The sequence below is a fragment of the Heterodontus francisci genome, chromosome 12 (genome assembly GCF_036365525.1).
Source record: "Heterodontus francisci isolate sHetFra1 chromosome 12, sHetFra1.hap1, whole genome shotgun sequence".
NCBI lineage: Eukaryota > Metazoa > Chordata > Chondrichthyes > Heterodontiformes > Heterodontidae > Heterodontus > Heterodontus francisci.
In genome coordinates, this window is record NC_090382.1 from 96,948,871 (window position 1) to 96,968,914 (window position 20,044).

Sequence of the window (20,044 nt, forward strand, 5' to 3'; positions counted from 1 at the left end):
TAATGACAAGGAAAACTTTTTTTTTTTTAAAAGGGTGATGTTGAAGGATAAATATTGGTCAGGACAATTTACAGAACTCTCCTACTCATCTTTGAATAGTGTCATGGGATCTTTTATGTCCACTTGAGGGTAGATGGGGCCTCAGTTTAACATCTTTTATCCAAAACATCAACTCAGACAGTCCAGCACTCCCTCAATACTTCACTTAAGTACAGCTGAGATTATATGCTCAAGGCTCTGGATTATAAAATGTAAGTGGGGGTCACCCTACAAACTTCATTGTACAGCTCCCAACAACTAGAAACATAGCAAAATAGGCAGAGATCTGGCTCAAGTCACCCATCTGGTTAGTAAACTAGTGATGTGCTTGGTGGGGGCAATTGTAATGTCACATTTTAAAATGCTTTTTCTAATTTTATAAAGACCTTTACCTGAAGGGCATCACAAAAGAACCCAGACAGCAGCTATTACAAATTATAATACATCAAGCAGATATATACTCCTCAGAGACAGGCAGAGCCACTGCAGTGTGTTAGCTGGCCGTAGATCACCTGGATACATACCAATGGGGGAAAAGATAGTTTTTGCCTTTTATTCAGAGCATGTTCCACCAGAAGATCTCTACATACTAGTGAAACGGTAGCATAGATGTAGGAAAGCCTATCGAGCATGTATACTACTCTGTCATTTTGACTATGCAAATGCTTCCCATGCAATTACATTAGAAAACCTATAAAATTCACAAAACACCAAAAGATTAAAAGAAAGTGAAGACATATCTTCCAGTTATACAGCACTTTCATGGACTCAGGACATGCCAATACGTCTGACAACTACTGAAATACTTTTGAAGTACTGCTTTACTACAGGGAAACGCAGCAACCAATGTAGGCGCAACAAGGTCCCACAAACTGCAATGCAAAAGATTACTAAACATTCTGCATTAATGGTGATGGTTAAGCAAGAACACCCCTGCTCTACTTAAAAATAGTGCCATGGGATCTTTTACATCCATACAAAAGAGCAGACAAGACCTTGATTTCATGTCTCAAACAACAGTGCAGCATCCCCTCAGTTGCGCACTAGAGTGCCAGTCTATGTACTCAAGTGTCTGGTGTGGGTTTGAACTCTCAAACTTCTGATTCAGGGGTAAGAGTGCCAACATTGAGCCGAGACCAGCAACTGTAACTTTAACTCCACAAAGAGTACCCCTGGGGGATGGCGGGTGGTGGTGGGGGGGCTGCCGGAACATGGTTGGTATTTTTTTTTTAATATGGACAACCTGACTTTGGGACAAAGATAAGAACACTTGAAGATGAGCAGTTACAGATGAATTTTTACTTCTAGGAAAGGTCCCTCAAAATTAGTTATAATCTTATAACTTTAGGTGGCATGACATCAGTTTCCACATGTATGTTGACGACACCCAGCTCTACCTCACCATGTCCTCTTGCAACCTTCAGTCTCTAAATTGGCAAACTGCTTGTCTGACATAGAGTATTGGATGAGCAGAAATTTCCTCCAATTAAATATCAGAAAGGCCAAATTCCCTCTGTAAACATCTCTGCCTCTCTACTTCACTCTCCTCCTTTAAGAGTCCTTAAAACCTGCCTCATTGATCAAACTTTTGGTCATCTGTCCTAATATTGCCTTATGTGACTCTGTCATTTTTTGTTTCATAATGTCCGTGAAGCACCTTAAGACCTTTTATTACATTAAAGATGCTATATAAATGAGCGCTGTTGAACGTCAAAGGCATTAATTGTGCTTGGTCCTTATATTACGGCTCACATTCAATCTAAAAACATCTTATGAACGCTGGACTTTGTAACATGATTAGGTTTTAAAAAACCATAAAAGTTTAAGATGGAAGCAGAGAAGTCAGGTGACCTCACATCAACTCTGTTTAAAGACAAGACAGAAATCTTGGCTACCAGGACAAGAGAGATCCCGGATCAAAAACTTTTTTTTTTGAAAAGCAGAGACTCCAGGGATATAGCACCTGAAAAACAATGGGTTTCACCCTCGCAGTTTTTCAGATCATAAACAAGGAGTCAGTGATCCTGAAGATGAAAATGTGCATGGCAGCTGCTAACACTTGGAAACAATGAAAAGCCCAGATGGTGTTGCTGAAGCCAGATTTGTGGGCTTTGCATATTGGAAAAGGACAATAGGCTATTGACTTGTGATTCCAGAAAAATTTAACAGATTTCTGAAAGCAGAGAGGCTGTAAGAAAGGAAGACAACTAGCAGTAACAGCCGGGAGAGAGAGATGGGGGAAAATGCCTGCTCTTAGAAGATATACAGTGAAAGGCTGCAAAGACTTGAACCTGTTTTGAAAGTTGAAGTTTGCAGAGAAGAGACCAACCAGATCACCATATTCACGGACATCCAGGTCAAACGTGTTCGGAAAAATGAGTTTGGGAAAGGTCTGGGAGATCTAACCCATTGCAACTGGGAGGAGCTTGGGACTTTTAACCGCAAATATTTTGCCATCAAAGAGGACTGTATAACGTATAAATGTGATGAGGTTTTCAAGTATTTTAACAAGTAAAGAAAAAACCTTTCATTATAATTTGGGGTATTAGCTACTTACAAATTACTATTTAGCTAGAGGGCATTTCTTTTAGTTTAGTTGTTATAATAAAAGGTCTTAAAACGTGATATCTTGCGTAGTTCTTTAAATTGGTCTGGGGGGTTCATATCTCATTTTAACGTCAATTGTCTCACTAAGGTTGTAAGAATCTGTTCGTAAACTCGGTGTACTATTTTGAGATGTGAGGAATGAAAAAGCAAATTCAGTCTCCTACCTGTTTGTTATTAACACTAATAGTCTGTCCTACAGCTTTATGAGAAGTGAGATTTCCAGTTGGCTTGCTCTGATTTGATAATACTGCTATCACTGGATTAGCCTCCACAGTCTGCTGGTTGGTGCAGCTGGCTACACTTTCTGAAGCATCGCTGCCTGCACTTATCAATGTTCCTTCAATGACAACACAGGGGGAGTCATAAGGATTTGTTAATTCTAAAGAAGTCTCATTGGTGGTCAGTTCTCCTACTACTTTATCATCTCCAGAATTGGAAAATTGAGACAGCATCTCCGAGGTAACAATCTCCTGCATTGTTTCGGTGTGAATGAAAGTTTCATCTGTAATTCCATCAATAGCGATGCTCTCCTCAGTACTGTCAATATGGCCAGAGTCTGTAAGCGTGCTACTAACTGCAAAGAGACTTTGTATTGTGTCGTGACTAAGAGTCTGCCAGGTGGGATTGCCTTCACCTCCCCTCTGTGTGGGAGACTGTGCCAGCTGCTGACCATTTCCATCTCCAGATAAGTTAGAAGTGGGAATTATAATATAACTGGAGCGAGGAAGAATTTTGCGGAATCCTGGAATATCAGCTGGAGGGACACCCGTTGATGCACTGATTATCTTATCGTTCTGTAGAGAGGAAAAAAAGGTGCAGCTTATTTACACAGCATTTTGGTTAAAATTTTTAAAAAATCAATAGAAGGAGGCCAAGTCTCCATTTTACTGGAAATTATGGATTATACTAATGCCAATGCCATATTTGAGAATGCAACAGATAAATTATACTTATGAACAATTGCTTGCAAAGCATCAGACTGAGAGCAAAGGCGAAATAACATATTATAGTTATTTTAAACCAAGACTAAAGTCTTGAGGACTCTAGAATGTTACTGTTTTTAATTAAATATAGCTTATTTTAATGAGGGTAGCCATATTCAGATCCATCTTTTTGTTGACAGCATTTTTAAAAAAAGTACAGATAGAGACATCCAATGCTTTGTGTTGCTGATGTATGATGACATCAGCCCAATGATAAATGACTGTAATAAATCATTGCAAATTGAATTTTGAAATAATTTTCAGTTATAGATAAATATGATCTAGTAGATGCTAGTCTCTAAATTGCTGGTTTTGAGCCAAGTAATATTTAACGGTTTCACATTAGCAGTGGCAGGAGGGCCTTTAAGTGACAATTAATTAACCAGGGGTGGGTCGGCCATTTGTCACAGAATCTCAGAATTGTTACAGTGCAGAAGGAGGCCATTCAGCCCATCGTGTCTGCACCGGCTCTCCGACTGAGCAATTCACCTAGTGCCACTCCCCCGGAACCCTGCACATTCTTCCTTTGCATATAACAGTCTAATTCCCTTTTGAATGCTTCAGTTGAACTTGACTCCATCACACACTCAGGCAATGCATTCCAGAGCTTAACCACACGCTGCGTGAAAAAGTTTTTCCTCATGTCACTTTTGCTTCTTTTAACAATTACTTTGAATTTGTGCCCTCTCATTCTCAATCCTTTCACAAGTGGGAAATGTTTCTCCCGATCTATTCTGTCCAGACCCCTCATGATTTTGAATAGCTCTATCAAATCTCCTCTCAGCCTTCTCCTCTCCAAGGAAAACAGTCCCAACTTCTCCAATCTATCTTCATAACTAAAGTTCCTCACCCCTGGAACCATTCTTGTGAATCTTTTCTACACACTCACTAATGTCTTCACATCCTTCCTAAAGTGCGGTGCCCAGAACTGGACGCAGTACTCCAGCTGAGGCCAAACTAGTGTCTTACATAAGTTTAACATAACTTCCTTTCTCTTGTACACTATGTCCCTACTAATAAAGCCCAGGATACTGAATGCTTTATTAACCACTCTCTCAATCTGTCCTGCCACCTTGAATGACTTATGCACATATACACCCAGGTCCCTCTGCTCCTGCACCTCCTTTAAAATCATACCCTTTACTTTATATTGTCTCTCCATGTTCTTCCTACCAAAATGTATCACTTCACATTTCTCCCCATTGAATATCATCTGCCACCTGTCTGCCCATTCCACCAACTTGTCTACATCCTTTTGCAGTTCTATACTATCGTCCTCACAGTTCACAATGCTTCCAAGCTTTGTATCATTCGCAAATTTTGAAGTTGTGCCCTCTACACCAAGGTCTAGATTGGTCACCTGCCCCGCCACTGGTAAAATTGCAAGGCGGACGGGAAGGCAACAGGAATGGTACCCCCCCGCCTCCCACTCAATTTTACACACCCCTCCCCCCACCCCCAAAAAACACCTCCAGCCGGCTTCTGCAGGGAGGGCATAAAATTCTGGCCTGCACATCTCTCTAATGTAGGCAAAGAAAAGCTTTTACCGGATCGATTCCTTCTTTTTCCAACTTTGCCTTTTCAAGGTAAATACTCTTTTCAGCAACACTGAGCCGCCTCCAGCTTTCACTGATCTTCTTGTTTATCTCGGACCGAGGCAAATTCGGAAAGTCTTGTTGCACTTTTAAATGAGTATCATAATAGTACAGTAAATATGCTGGCCTGAAACACACACAAACAGTTTAAAGAATAATCTTGCATACAGCTCTTACACAAACATATCTTGGTATTAAAAATAGGAGCAATTTGGAAAAACTGTTCTGTCATTTCAATGGGAGAATGTCAAATACACCTATGGTCAAGTTATCTCAAGTGAAAGATTTTTGAGATAAATCAATTTTTAAAAATACTGTTTAAACCAAGACCACTCATCAAAAATACAGATGCATTTTTAAAGATGCTCTTTCACGGGCCAAAATTCCTTTCTCTTGTCTTCACTTTTGCGAATCTTGGCTGATTTTCTCCCCTGTAATTGCAGCACACTTACCACTTTCTCAGTCGAAATTCACTTAATCAGCAGATTAGGTATTAACCTTGGGATTTTTCTGGTCTCTATGGCTTGGCTTCTTACTGGATAAATTTGCCAAGCGATAAGAGCCACAAGACTTCTAAATAAAAATGCAGTTTTGGTGTCAGGGCGATAAAATGTTTTATTAAAATATGCTTAGGGGTTTATCTAAACACATGTTGCAAATGATGAGCTTCAAAAACAAGCTGCATGATTATCAAATCAGAAAGTACTATAAAATTCTACAAACATTCCTATTTCTTTAAACAGAATAATGAAATATTCCACTCAAGTGTGTAAATCATAGAATTGTACAGCTAGTTCTCGGAGTTATCCACTCAGTCCCATTCCTCTGCTTTTCACCCCTACCATATTCCTTTTATTTTTTTTACATGCTTATCCATTTAAAAGTTATTAGGATTCCATTTCCACCAATTCCACATCTGAAACAATGCTTCGAGCAAAAAAAAACAACTTTTTTTTGCTAATCTTAAACTTAGGCTCTCTAGCTACCGATTCATCAACTGATGAAAACAGTATTTTCTCTCATAGTAACACCCCTTCATATTTAAGAAAACCTCAATCAGATATCCCCTTCACTTTTCCTGTAATCATTAAGCAGCTGTTTCCATATTCTCTCCTCATAATTAATACTTCTCACCCTTGGTCCTTTTTACACCCTCTCCAGGACCTTGACATCCTTCCTAAAATAAAATATTTAAACAGTAGCCTATATGATCTGTATAGGTTTAGCAGTGCCTCATTGCTTTTATATTTTTTAATCACTAGGATCCCGTGTGCTCTTGTTTGCAGCCCATCATGCTGCCATTTCACTTTTAAAGATTTGCATTTTATGTGAATCATTAAGTGTCCTATCTCCTCTACTCCATTTAAAGTTTCTTATATTTCCTTTCATTATTCTTATTCCCAAAATGTATCAGTTCACATTTCTACTCAAGAAAATGTTGTGGCTGGGAACTGCACAGATAATTAACTTCAGTAAAGTAAGACATGACAATTCTAAAGAATAATCCACTGTGTAATTAAGCAGTTTACAGTGCTGACAGATTCAGAAAGAGCTTTTTTTTCACAAAAATGAATTAATTTCATTCCTGATTTTAAACTATATGATATGTCCCAATTCAGTGCCATGGAGCATATTCCAGACTGATCACATCCATACTATCACAAGTGGAAAGCATAAATATTTTCCATTGCTTTGCAAGGTCAGATCAAATTTGAGAGTACCATACTCATGTGTCTTTGAACAGTCTGCCAGTATCATTACTGTTTCTCCAGAAGTTACAGAATCTCAGTTTTAGAGTAAAGCTACAGCCATTCAGCCCATCACATCTGTGCCAGCTCAGAACTATCCAACTAATCCCATTCCTCTGCCTTTTTCTATTACTTCTTTATGTTTCTAATATTTATCAACTTCTCTTTTAGAAGCTATCATGGATGCTACGGCCACTAGTTTATGCTGGAGCACTCCACATTGTAACAATGCTCTGTGTAAACAAAATTCTCTTAACCTCTCATTTTATTATTGCATTTATGTCCTCTGTTACCTGTTTACCACATTAAAATCCCTCATAATTTTGAAGAACTCACCAAATCTCCCACCCTACTGTTACGACCAGGTGAGAAACGAGTCCAGGGGTCTGTTACTATCTTCACCTGGTCTTATTGTAACAGGGTTTAATTTTACACACACTGTTTTGAGCTCCCCCTTTGTGAATTCTTGTTCACAGCTTTCCAATTAAAAGGCAATGAAACAAGCACAAACAGGCTTTCTTTGGTTTAAAGAAAAGTGAAATTTATTAAACTTACTTAAACTCTAATACGGTTCACGCCTACGGATATACGCGCGCCCATGCTAACATGCACAATACACATGCATATAGGGACAGAAAAGAGAAGAAAAGATAAAGTGGAACATTTTGAGGCAATATCTTGTTACTGTGCTTCGAGCTCACTGTAGCCCTTGATTGAAGATATGGTCTTGCGTTTCATTGGGGTCCAGTATTCTTCTTAAACCTTGTTCGCATAGGAGACTTTTCTCTCCTTGAGCTTACGTGTCTTCAATGGTTTCCAAAGCTGGTGAAAGTGAGATGAGGGCATACAGGAGAGGAGATAATTCTTGCTTCAGTTCCAGGAGCACACAGCATTCTGATCTCAAGGACTGTTCTCTCTCATTTAAAACTCAGTTCAAACCTCTGCAACAACCAGTTAGTCATGTGACTAACACTGGTCTGACCACTTTTTCTGTGTATTGGGGAAACAATGACTGGGTCCCCATTGTTCCAATGCAATGTCTTTCCAGTCAGGGGCTTGCAATTTTAAGTTTTAATGTTCATGTGGGCCTCAGTCTTGGCAGGTGAGGGGTTTGCCTGACACTACTTGGTTCTAGTGAAGAGAGCCCCAGGCCATCTAGTATCTCCTCATAACTCAAACATCTCATCCCTGATACAATCTTCATATATCCTTTAATTAGCCTTTCCATGGCCTTGACAACTCCCAAAGGTTGGGCACCAAAAACTAGACAATAGCCGAGCTATTGCCCAATCAATAACTTTGTTTAGGTTTAGATTAGAGATACAGCACTATAGTACTAGCTCTGATTATAAAGATTTCTGCATCAAGCTAAATTTCAATACATGCTCAGTGTTAAGAAGCAACATTAAATGGGTGGACAGTGCAAGAACACTCCAATATTACAGCAAAGAATCATTCTTAGATGGATCAAACTGAAGCTAACTAGGTTTGGAACCTGGCTGGTACTAAACCAAAGCAAATCTTTGATGTAGGTACTGTTATATGGCGATAATGGCATTGAGAAAAGAAAGGTGCACATGATAAAGTTAATCAAAGTAGTGTTGCACATGTCTTTAAAGAATTCTAAATGGTCCAGGTAATCACATCAACAGAATTCTATGTGGAGGTGTGCTGCACAGAATATCTGCTCCTAGATTGCCTCAAAATGCAGATTTAACCCATTAAACACACAAATGGGATGACCGAGATACATCATCAGTAGACAGAACTAGAATATTTTAGGATATGTAAGATTTCAGATGATTAGTAAATCCTGGATGATAAAGAATTGTTATTTACCTAGGCTTTTTGCCTTTTTTGCCTCCATCCTCACTTTGTTCTTTCCATTTCTTTTTCTTTTTGGGTGGAAAGTTTTTTGTGCAGCTGTAACAGCCTTCAATTTCTTCTGTTACCAGTGTTATTTCTGCTCCATCATATGGGGCATCCATTCCTTAAGATAAAAACACAAAAGATTTTTTAAAATTCCATGGTATTTGACCATTCTTACTCTGTTCCCTGCCTCCAAAACACCTACCCATTCATTTAATATCATCCTATTAAACGAAGAGACTTAGTAGTTGGCAGGAAAAAAGACAGAGGCGCAAGGGGAGAGCCAACTGTGCAACAGCCCCAACAAACAAATTTCTCTGCAGCACCTGTGGAAGAGCCTGTCACTCCAGAATTGGCCTTTATAGCCACTCCAGGCGCTGCTTCACAAACCACTGACCACCTCCAGGCGCGTATCCATTGTCTCTCGAGATAAGGAGGCCCAAAAGAAACATATAGGGGAAAAGTTCAGACATAATTTTTCCCCTCTGTTCTGGTTCAACACTTCTCTTTTCAGGACCATTATAAAAAAAAGCAACAGTCCATTGATCAGCTAGTGTTAAAATGAGTGGAGTCACCCCACTTTGAATCTGTAGGCATCTAGGGTATTTGAGAAGTGAGAGGGAAAAAGACTCAGAGGCTAAATGATCTGTGGGGACAGAAAAACTAGTTGAGCCACGTACATTTATAATTTTCTGATGTAGAATATGATACTGAAGCACAATATGCCAGGTGCTTCAACAGAGATTGTTCTTGTCTTGTTCTGGCATTTCAGACGATGAACATAATCACCAGATAATCTGCTTTTAGTTATGTTGATAGAGAGATAAATATTAGTCAGGATACTGTTAAAAGCTCCTCTGCTCATGTCATTGGCTCTTTTGCACAGTTGGGGCCTCGGTATAACATCTCATCAGGAAGACGTCATTTCTGACAGGACAACAATCTTTCAGTACTGCACTGAAGCAGCAGTCTAGACTATGTACTCAAATGTCTAGATTAGGTCTTGCACCCACAACCTTGTGACTAAGTTGCAAGAGTGCTACCACTAAACTAGATGAAGGAAACAATCTTACATTTGTTTTAGTTCTCTTGCCTTAGTCAGAAGATCATGGATTCAAGATCCACTCCAGAGACATACGAACTAGGATCAGGAGTAAGCTATTCGGCCCCTCGAACCTGCTCCGCCATTTTATAAGATCATGGCTGATCTGTTTGTGGACACAACTCCACTTTCCTACCTATCCCCTGACACCCTTTGATTCCCTTGTTTGCCAAGAATCTGTCTACCTCTGCCTTAAAAACATTCAATGACCCTGCCTCCACTGCTCTCTGGGGAATAGAGCTCCACAGACTCACAACCCTCAGAGAAAAACATTTCTCATCTCGGTCTTAAATGGGAGACCCCCGTATTTTTTTTAAACTGTGCCCCTTAGTTTTAGTCTCTCCCGCAAAGGGAAATACCCTTTCAACATCCACCCTGTCAAGTTCCCCTCAGGATCTTATACACGTTACAATAAGATCATCTCTCATCCTCCTAAACTCCAATAAATACAGACCCAACCTGTACAACCTTTCCTCAAAAGACAAACCTCGCATCCCAGGAACCAGCTGCATGAACCTTCGCTGGACTGCTTCCAATGCAATTATATCCTTCCTAAGTAAGGAGACTAAAACTGTACACAATACTCTCGATGTGGTCTCACCAATGTCTTGTACAACTGTAGCAAAACATCTCTACTTTTATATTCCATTCTCCTTGCAATAAACGACAACATTGCATTTGCCTTAATTACTTGCTGTACTGCATACTAACTTTTTGGTGATTCATGTACCAGGACACCCAGATCCTTCTGCATCTCAGAATCCCGCAATCTCTCTCCCGCCTCCAACCTCCCAAGTTAATCCTTGATCACTGCTTTCCAATTGTAAGGCAAAGAAATCAGACAGGTTTTCTTAGATTTAAACAAGAAATGTGGAAGTTTATTAATCTTAAACTCTAATTTGGTTAACGACTATGAGTACGCAACGCGACCACGCTAGCATGCATACGCGATAAATACACATACAGATAGAGACAGTGGCGCAGTGGTTAGCACCGCAGCCTCACAGCTCCAGGGACCCGGGTTCGATTCCGGGTACTGCCTGTGTGGAGTTTGCAAGTTCTCCCTGTGTCTGCGTGGGTTTTCTCCGGGTGCTCCGGTTTCCTCCCACATCCAAAGACTTGCAGGTTGATAGGTAAATTGGCCATTATAAATTGTCACTAGTATAGGTAGGTGGTAGGGAAATATAGGGACAGGTGGGGATGTTTGGTAGGAATATGGGATTAGTATAAATGGGTGGTTGATGTTCGGCACAGACTTGGTGGGCCGATGGGCCTGTTTCAGTGCTGTATCTCTAATCTAAAATCTAATCTCCATTTAAATATGTTGCTTTTCTATTTTTCTGGCCAAAGTGGTCAAGTTCACACTGTCCCACATTATATTTCATCTGTCAAATCTTTGCCTACCCACTTAACCTATCTATATCCTTTTGCAGACTCCTTATGCCCTCTTCATAACTAACTCTCCTACCTATCTATGTGTCATCAGCAAATTTAGCGACTATACATTCTCTCCCTTCATCCAAGTCATTGATATAGATTTTAAATAGTTGAGGCCCCAGCATTGATCCCTGTGGCACTCCACTAGTTCTAGCTTGCCAACCTGAAAACAACCCTTTTATGCCTACTCTCTGTTTTCTGTTAGCTAACCAATCCTCTATCTATGCTAATATGTTACCCCCTATATCATGGGCTCTTATTTTGTTTAGTAACCTTTGATGTGGCACTTTGTCCATTTTTTTTTATTCATTCATGGGATGTGGGTGTTGTTGACTAGGCCAGCATTTATTACCCATCCCTTATTGCCCTTGAGAAGGTGGTGGTGAGCTGCCTTCTTGAACCGTTGCAGTCCATGTGAGGTAGGTGCACCCACAGTGCTGTTAGTTCCAGGATTTTGACCCAGGAACAATGATATAGTTCCAAGTCAGGATGGTGTGTGACTTGGAGGGGAACTTGTAGGTGGCGGTGTTCCAATGCATTTGCTGACTTTGTCCTTCTAGGTGGTAGAGGTCGTGGGTTTGGAAGGTGCTGTTGAAGGCGCCTTGGTGCATTGCATCTTGCAGATGGTACACAGTGCTGTCACTGTCCATCGGTGGTGGAGGGAGTGAATGTTTGCGAATGGGGTGCCAATCAAGCGGGCTGCTTTGTCCTGGATGGTATTGAGCTTCTTGAGTGTTGTTGGAGCTGCACCCTTCCAGGCAAGTGGAGAGTATTTCATCACACTCTTGACTTGTGCCTTGCAGATGGAGGACAGACTTTGGGGAGTCAGGCGGTGAGTTACTCGCCGCAGGATTCCTAGCCTCTGACCTGCTCTTGTAGTCATGGTATTTATATGATTACTCCAGTTCAGTTTCTGGTCAATGGTAACCCCTAGGATGTTGATAGTGGGAGATTCAGCAATCGTAATGCCATTGAGTGTCAAGGGGAGATGGTTAGATTCTCTCTTGTTGGAGATGGTCATTGCCTGGCACTTGTGTGGCACAATGTTACTTGCCACTTATCAGCCCAAGCCTGGATATTGTCCCGGTCTTGCTGCATTTCTACACGGACTGCTTCAGTATCTGAGGAGTCGTGAATGGTGCTGAACATTGTGCAATCATCAGCTAACATCCCCACCTGTGACTTTATACTTGAAGGAAGGTCATTGATGAAGCAGCTGAAGATGGTTGGGCCTAGGATACTACCCTGAGGAACTCCTGCAATGATGTCCTGGAACGGAGATGATTGACCTCCAATAACCACAACCATCTTCCTTTGCGCTAGGTATGACTCCAACCAGCAGAGAGTTTTCCCCCTGATTCCCATTGATTTCAATTTTGCTAGGGCTCCTTCATGCCATACTTGGTCAAATGCTGCCTTGATATCAAGGGCAGTCACTCTCACCTCCCCTCTTGAATTCAGTTCTTTTGCTGTAATGAGGTCAGGAGCTGAGTGGCCCTGGCCAAACCCAAACTGAGTGTCACCGAGCAGGTTATTGCTAAGCAAGTGCCACTTGATAACGCTGTCAATGACACCTTGCATCACTTTACTGATGATTGAGAGTAGACTGATTGGATGGTAATTGGCCGGGTTGGACTCGTCCTGCTTTTTGTGTACAGGAAAGACCTGGGCAATTTTCCACATGGCCGGGTAGGTGTCATTATAGCCGTACTGAAATAGCTTGGCTAGGGGCCTGGCAAATTCCGGAGCACAGGTCTTCAGTACTATTGCTGGAATATTGTCAGGGCCCATAGCCTTTGCAGTATCCAGTGCCTTCAGTTGTTTCTTGATATCACGCGGAGTGAATCAAATTGGCTGAAGTCTGGCATCTCTGATGCTGGGGACTTCAGGAGGAGGCAGAGATGGATTATCAACTCAGCGCTTCTGGCTGAAAATTACTGCAAATGCTTCAGCCTTATCTTTCGCATTGATGTGCTGGGCTCCCCCCTCATTGAAGATGGGGATATTTATGGAGCCACCTCCTCCAGTCAGTTGTTTAACTGTCCACCACCATTCACAGCAGGATGTGGCAGGACTACAGAGCTTAGATCTGATCCGTTGGTTATGGGATCGCTTAGCTCTGTTTATCGCATGCTGCTTACGCAGTTTGGTACGCAAGTAGTTCTGTGTTGTCGCTTCACCAGGTTGACACCTCATTGTGAGGTATGCCTGGTGATGCTCCAATTCTGCTACTGCTGATGGCCCGCAGCGCCTCATGGCTGCCCAGTTTTACATTGCTAGATCTGTTGGAAATCTATCCCATTTACTGCAGTGGTAGTGCCACACAACACAATGGAGGGTATCCTCAATGTGAAGGTAGGACTTTGTCTCCACAAGGACTGTGCGGTGGTCACCCCTACCAAAACTGGCATGGACAGATGCATCTGCGGTAGGCAGAGGACAAGGTCACGTATGTTTTTGCCTCTTGTTGGTTCCCTCACCATCTGCTGCATACCCAGTCGAGCAGCTATGTCCTTTAGGAGTCAGACAGCTCGGTCAGTAGTGGTACTACCAAGCCACTCTTGGTGATGGACATTGAAGTCCCCCACCCAGAGTACATTCTGCGCCCTTGCCATCCTCAGTGCTTCCTCCAAGTGGTGTTCAACATGGAGGAGTACTGATTTATCAGCTGAAGGACGGCAGTAGGTGGTAATCAGCAGGAAGTTTCCTTGCCCATGTTTAACCTGATGCCATGAAACTTCATGGGGTGCGGAAGCGATGTTGAGGACTCCCATGGCAACTCCCTCCAGACTGTATACCACTGTGCCACCACCTCTGCTGGGTCTGTGCCTGCTGGTGTGACAGGACATACCCCGGGATGGTTATGGCAGTGTCTGGGACATTGTTTATAAGGTATGATTCCGTGAGTATGGTTATGTCAGGCTGTTGCTTGACTCGTCTGTGAAACATCTCTCCCAACTTCGGCACAAGCCCCCAGGTGTTAGTGAGGAGGACTTTTCAGGGTTGACAGGGCTGGGTTTGCCGTTTCCCGTGCCTACGGTGGTCCGTCTGGTTTCATTCTTTTTTATTGACTTTGTAGCAGTTAGATACAACAAAGTGGCTTGCTAGACCATTTCAGAGGGCATGTAAGAGTCAACCACATTGCTGTGAGTCTGGAGTCACGTGTAGGCCAGACCAGGTAAGGACAGCAGATCTCCTTCCCTAAAGGACATTGGTGATGTCCTGGGTTTTTAATAACAAATGACAATAGTTTCATGGCTATTAATTGAATTCAAATTCCACCTTCTGCTGTGGTGGGATTCGAGCCCATGTCCCCAAAGCAACACCCTGCGTCTCTGGGTTACTAGTCCAGTGACAATACCACTACGCCACCGCCTCCCCTTCCAAATGCCTTCTGGAAATCCAAGTACACCACATCCACAGATTCCCCTTTATCCACGTTGCTTGTTACTTCCTCAAAGAACTGTAATAAATTAGTCACACAATTTCCCTTTCACAAAACCAAATTGACTCTGCCTGATTGCCATGAAATTTTTCAAATATCTTGCTATAACCTCCTTAATAATAGATTCCAGCACTTTCCCTATGACAGATGTTAAGCTAACTGGCCTGTAGTTTCCTGCTTTCGGTCTTCCTCCTTTTTTGAATAGCTGAGTTACATTCACTACCTTCCAATCTGATGGGAGCTTTCCCACATCTAGGGAATTTTGGAAAATTAAACCCAATGTATCCACTATCTCAGCAGCTACTTCTTTTAAGATGCTAGGATGAACGCCATCAGGACTGGGGACTTCTCAGCTTTTAGTTATAATAATTTTCTCAGTACACTTTCACTAGTGATAGTAATTGTTTTAAGATCCTCCCTCCCTTTCAATTCTTGGTTCACAATTATTTCTGGGATGTTATTTGTATCCTCTACAGTGAAGACAGATGCAAAAAATCTGTTCAATTCCTCTGCCATTTCCTTATTTGCCATTATTAACTGCCCAGACTCATTCTCAAGGACCAATACTCCGTTTCCTTACTCTTTTCCTTTTTAAATACCTGTAGAATCTCTTACTATCCATTTTTATATTTCTAACTAGCTTTCTCTCATACTCTAATATCTCTCTCCTTGTTATTCTTTTAGTCACTCTTTGCTGTTTTTTTATATTCTGTCCAATCTTCTGATCTGCCTCTACTCTTCACTGAACTGTACGTTTTTCTTTTAATTTGATACTCTCTTTAACTTCCTTCGTTGAGGGGAAGGACGCGCCTTTCATGGCTGAGTCTTTCTTTTTCACCGGAATGTATCTTTGCTGAATATTATGAAATATCTCCTTAAATGTCTGCCATTGCATCTCTAATGACCTATCCCTTAATCTAATTTCCCAGTTTACTTTAGCCAGCTCTGTCCTCAAACCGTCATAATTACCCTTATTTAAGTTTAAAACAATAGTCTTAATTCAATCTTCTCACCCTCAAACTGAATGCGAAATTCAATTGCGACCACTGCTACCTAGGGGCCTTTACTATAAGGTCATTAATAAATCCTGTCTCATTACGCATTACCAGATCTAGAGTAGCCTGTTCTCTGGTTGGCTCGAGAACATGCTGCTCTAAGACACTGACCCGAAAACACTCCATGAACTCATCTTCCAGGCTACCTTTACCAATCTGATTCATCCAATCTATCTGTAGATTAAAATCATCCATGATTATTGCCATACCTTTCTCACATGCCCCCATTATTTCTTCCTGTTTACCCTGTTCTACAGTGTGGTTACTGTTCGGGAGCATATAAACTACTCCCATAAGAGACTTCCTACCTTTAATATTTCTTATATCTACCCAAGCTGATTCTACATCTTGATTTTTTAGAACTGAGGTCACCTCTCTCTATTGTACTAATGTCATCCTTAATTAACAGAGCTACCCCACCACCTTCTCTTAGAATGCTGTCCTTCTGAAATTTTATGTACCCATAAATATCCAGGCCCGAAGTACATAGTCCAGGTTGACACTTCAATGCAGAGGTGCCTTTTTCAGATGAATGTTAAACCGAAGCCTCTTCACAACTATGTGCAAAAGATCCTGCAGTACTATGCGAAGAGGAGCAGAGCAGCTCCCCCAGTGTCTTGGTCAACATTGGTCCATCAACGAACACCAGAAAAACAGATGATCTGGTCAATTATTTCACTGCTGTTTGTGGGACATTGCTGTGCACAAGTGGTTGCTGCACTTCCTACATTACGACAGTGAGTGCACTTCAGAAGTACTTCATTGGCTGCATTGTCCTTTGGAATGTCCACAGGTTGTAAAAAGTGCTTTATGAATGCCAGTTCTTTCTTTCTAAACTCAATGTGCAGAAAAGAATTTAAAGAGAAAGGTATCAGCACCTTTTTTCTCAGCTCCTGAGACACAAGTGCAAGTCACCTGTCAGAATTCCTCTGGAATATATTATAGTACTCCACAGAGAGTGGGAAAAAATTATCAGCTCACTCAAATCTCTCCATTCCTATAAAATAGAAAAGGAGAGACTCAAGTGATATATGCACTTAATGGTAGGTCAAATTTGGTACGAAGAAGTGATTCCTCCTCTATGAAGATTGAGACAGATAGTCAACAAATCATTCTGAAGGAGGCAAGAAAAAGGCCACTTCAGCACAGCATTACATCCAGAAACTTCACCTTCACTTCATCAGATTACCTTGCAAAAGACCTTTATGATTGATTACTGTACTTTGTTGTGCTGTTTCATATGCACAGTTCTCTCTTTAAACTCACTTTAATCTGAAAATATGTACTTTGGTTTGTTATAAACAGTAAAAATTCAAATTATATTTTAGTCCTTCTACCATGCTGAGTTGATTGAAAATGTACAAATATATATACAAAGCTGAGTGCACAGATTATTGCAAATGGGCTAATTTTCAAAAGGTACAAGATATAAACATACAGCTTCCAGTTTGTTGTGTTTGGGTGGCGGGGTGGGGTGTTTGAGTAGGCAGGAACGGAAGAGACCAGGTGGACTCACAGGAAATGCTGTGAAACCATTTCAAAACCCAAATCACAACAGCAATGCTGCATTCATCAGATTACCACTGAGTGTTATGTTTTTTTTTCTGGTGGGGTGTAAAACAATCTAATTTTTATTGCTGCAAGTTAACTGCGTACAAGATTACTAGGAAAGGAATAAGTTTTTCATACCTCTACAGTTTCCACAAAATCACAGATCTTTACGGCAGAAAAAACTATCCCCTCAAAAGAAGCAATGGTTTCTACCTCGTTCATTCTCTGAAGTATTCATGCTCCAATAACTAACACAACTTCTCCCCAATCCATCCTTTCATGTTGTGAGGACTTTAAATTAATGACACCTTATCATTGGCTAAAACATAAAAATTGAATCCCAGCATACAAAAGGAAGAAACTGTATGGCATGTCCCACATCTTCAGGACATTACAAAGTGTTTCACACCAATTAAATACTGCAAGTTTGGTTGACAGTAATGATGGTCAAGACTGGGAGAACTCTCTGCTCCTCCTCTTTTTAATTTGCATATGGAATCTGAGTATTGCTGGCAAAACCAGCATATGTTGCCCATCCCTAACCGCCCTTGAGGTTGTGGTGGTGAGATACCTTCTTGAACCGCTACAGTCCATGTGGTGTAGGTACACACACAATGCTGTTAGGGAGGGAGTTCCAGAATTTTGATCCAGTGACAATGAAAGAACAGTGATATAGTTCCAAGTCAGGATGGTGTGTGGCTTGGAGGGGAATTTGCAGGTGGTGGCGTTCCAACGTGTCTGCTACCCTTGCCTTTTTAGGTGGTAGAGGTTGCAGATTTGGAAAGTGCTGTTGAAGGAGGCTTGGCAAGTTGCTGCAGTGCAACATTTAGATGGTAAACACTGCTGCCACTGTGCATCTGTGGTGGAGGGAGTGAATGTTTAAAGTAGTGAATGGAATGCCGATCAACTGGGCTACTTTGTCCTTGATGGTGTCAAGCTTCTTTATTGTTGTTGCACACGCATCGAAGCAAGTGGCAAATATTTCATCACACTCCGGACTTCTGCCTTGTAGGTGGTGGACAGGCTCTGGAGAGCCAGGTGGTAATATACTCACTGCAGAACTCCCAGCCTCTGACCTTCTCTTGCAGCCACACTATTTATATGGCTGGTCTAGTAAAGTTTCTGGTCAGCAGTAACCCCCAGGATGCTGACGATGTGAGGATTCAGCAATGGTAATGCCATTGAGCATCAACGAGAAATGGTCAGATTCTCTCTTGTTGAAGGTGGTCATTGCCTGGCACTTGCGTGGAGCAATTGTTACTTGCCACTTATCAGACCAAGCCTAAATGTTGTCTAGGTTGTGCTGCAGGCTGACAGTCTGCTTCAGAATAGCAGTTGTGAATGATAATGAACACTGTACAATCAGCAGCAAACATCCCCACTTGTACCATATGAAGGGAAGGTTACAGATGAAGCAGCTGAAGATGGTTAAAGAACTCCCGCAGCGATGTTCTGCAGCTGAGATGACTGGTCTCAAACGACAAAAACCACCTTTCTTTGTGCTGGTATGTCTCCAACCTGTGAGAATTTTCCTCGAGTCCCACTGATTTCAATGTTGTTCGGGCTCCTTGATGCCACCCTCTGTCAAATGCTGTCTTGATATCAAGGCAATCGTTCTCACCTCCGGAATTCAGCTTTTTAATTCATATTTGGACCAAGGCTGTAATGAGGTCTGGAGCCGAGTGTTCCTGACAGAACCCAAACCATGCATTGGCAAGCAGGCTACTGCTGTGCAAGTGCTGCTTGATAGCAGTGTCAATGACACCTTCCATCACTTTGTTGACGATTGAGCATAGACTGACGGGGCTGTAATTGCCCGGATTGGATTTGTCCTGCTTTTTGCGGACAGGACATACTTGGACAATTTTCCATATTGTCGGGTAGATGTCAGTGTTGTACTGGAACAGCTTGGCTAGGGGCATGGCTAGTTCTGGAGCACAAGTCTTCAGTATTGCAGCCAGGATGTGGTCAGGTCCCATAGCCTTTGCTGTAGAGTGAGTGGAGTGAATCAAATTGGCTGAAGACTTGCATTTGTGATGTCGCAGGCAAAGGCCAAAATGGATCATCCACTCAGCACCTTTGGCTGAAGATGGCTGCAAATGTTTCAGCCTTGTCTTGTGCACCGACATGCTGGACTCTGCCATCATTGAGGATGGAGATGTTTGTGAAGCCTCCTCCTCCAGTTAGCTGTTTAATTGTCCGCTGCCGTAAACAACTAGACATGGCAGGACTGCAGAGCTTTGATCTGATTCAGAGATAAAGCTGACTGCGGCAGCTCTTTCACTGACAGCCTAAGCCTCACCTTCAGACACATGTAGGACAGCATCCAGCCTTCCTCCTCCAAAGACTTGTTACATTGAGACTGAGTCCTTTTTCAGCAGCTTTGGCTCTTCCAACCTCATGGACTGAAGTTGCTCAGTCTCCATGCCAGTCTCTTCCCGAGTGGACTAACAACTCGCGTTCTTTCTCTGCCCTGGAAATCTAACAGTACCCAATAAGGGTACTCCAACCTTCTGCCCCCTGGGGTCCAACACATAATGCTGGTCCTTCTCCAGAATCCCACATATGCCCCCATTCTCACACACCAGTTTCTTCCTCCTCCCTTGCCTCCTC

General features: G+C 41.9%; 1 protein-coding gene across 4 annotated transcripts in view; it reads right to left on the reverse strand.

Moving 5' to 3' along the window:
* The window catches only part of hmgxb3 (HMG box domain containing 3), a 94,471-nt gene that overhangs the window by 70,212 nt on the left and 4,215 nt on the right, over positions 1-20,044 (reverse strand). For all 4 annotated transcript variants that reach the window (XM_068043890.1, XM_068043891.1, XM_068043889.1 and 1 more), the window contains exons 2-4: positions 8,812-8,962; positions 5,177-5,351; positions 2,811-3,440 (exon numbers count right to left, since the gene is read on the reverse strand). In XM_068043890.1, coding sequence (XP_067899991.1) covers positions 2,811-3,440; positions 5,177-5,351; positions 8,812-8,960 — 954 coding nt within the window. In that variant the 5' untranslated portion in view covers positions 8,961-8,962. The remainder of the gene's footprint in view (positions 1-2,810; positions 3,441-5,176; positions 5,352-8,811; positions 8,963-20,044) is intronic.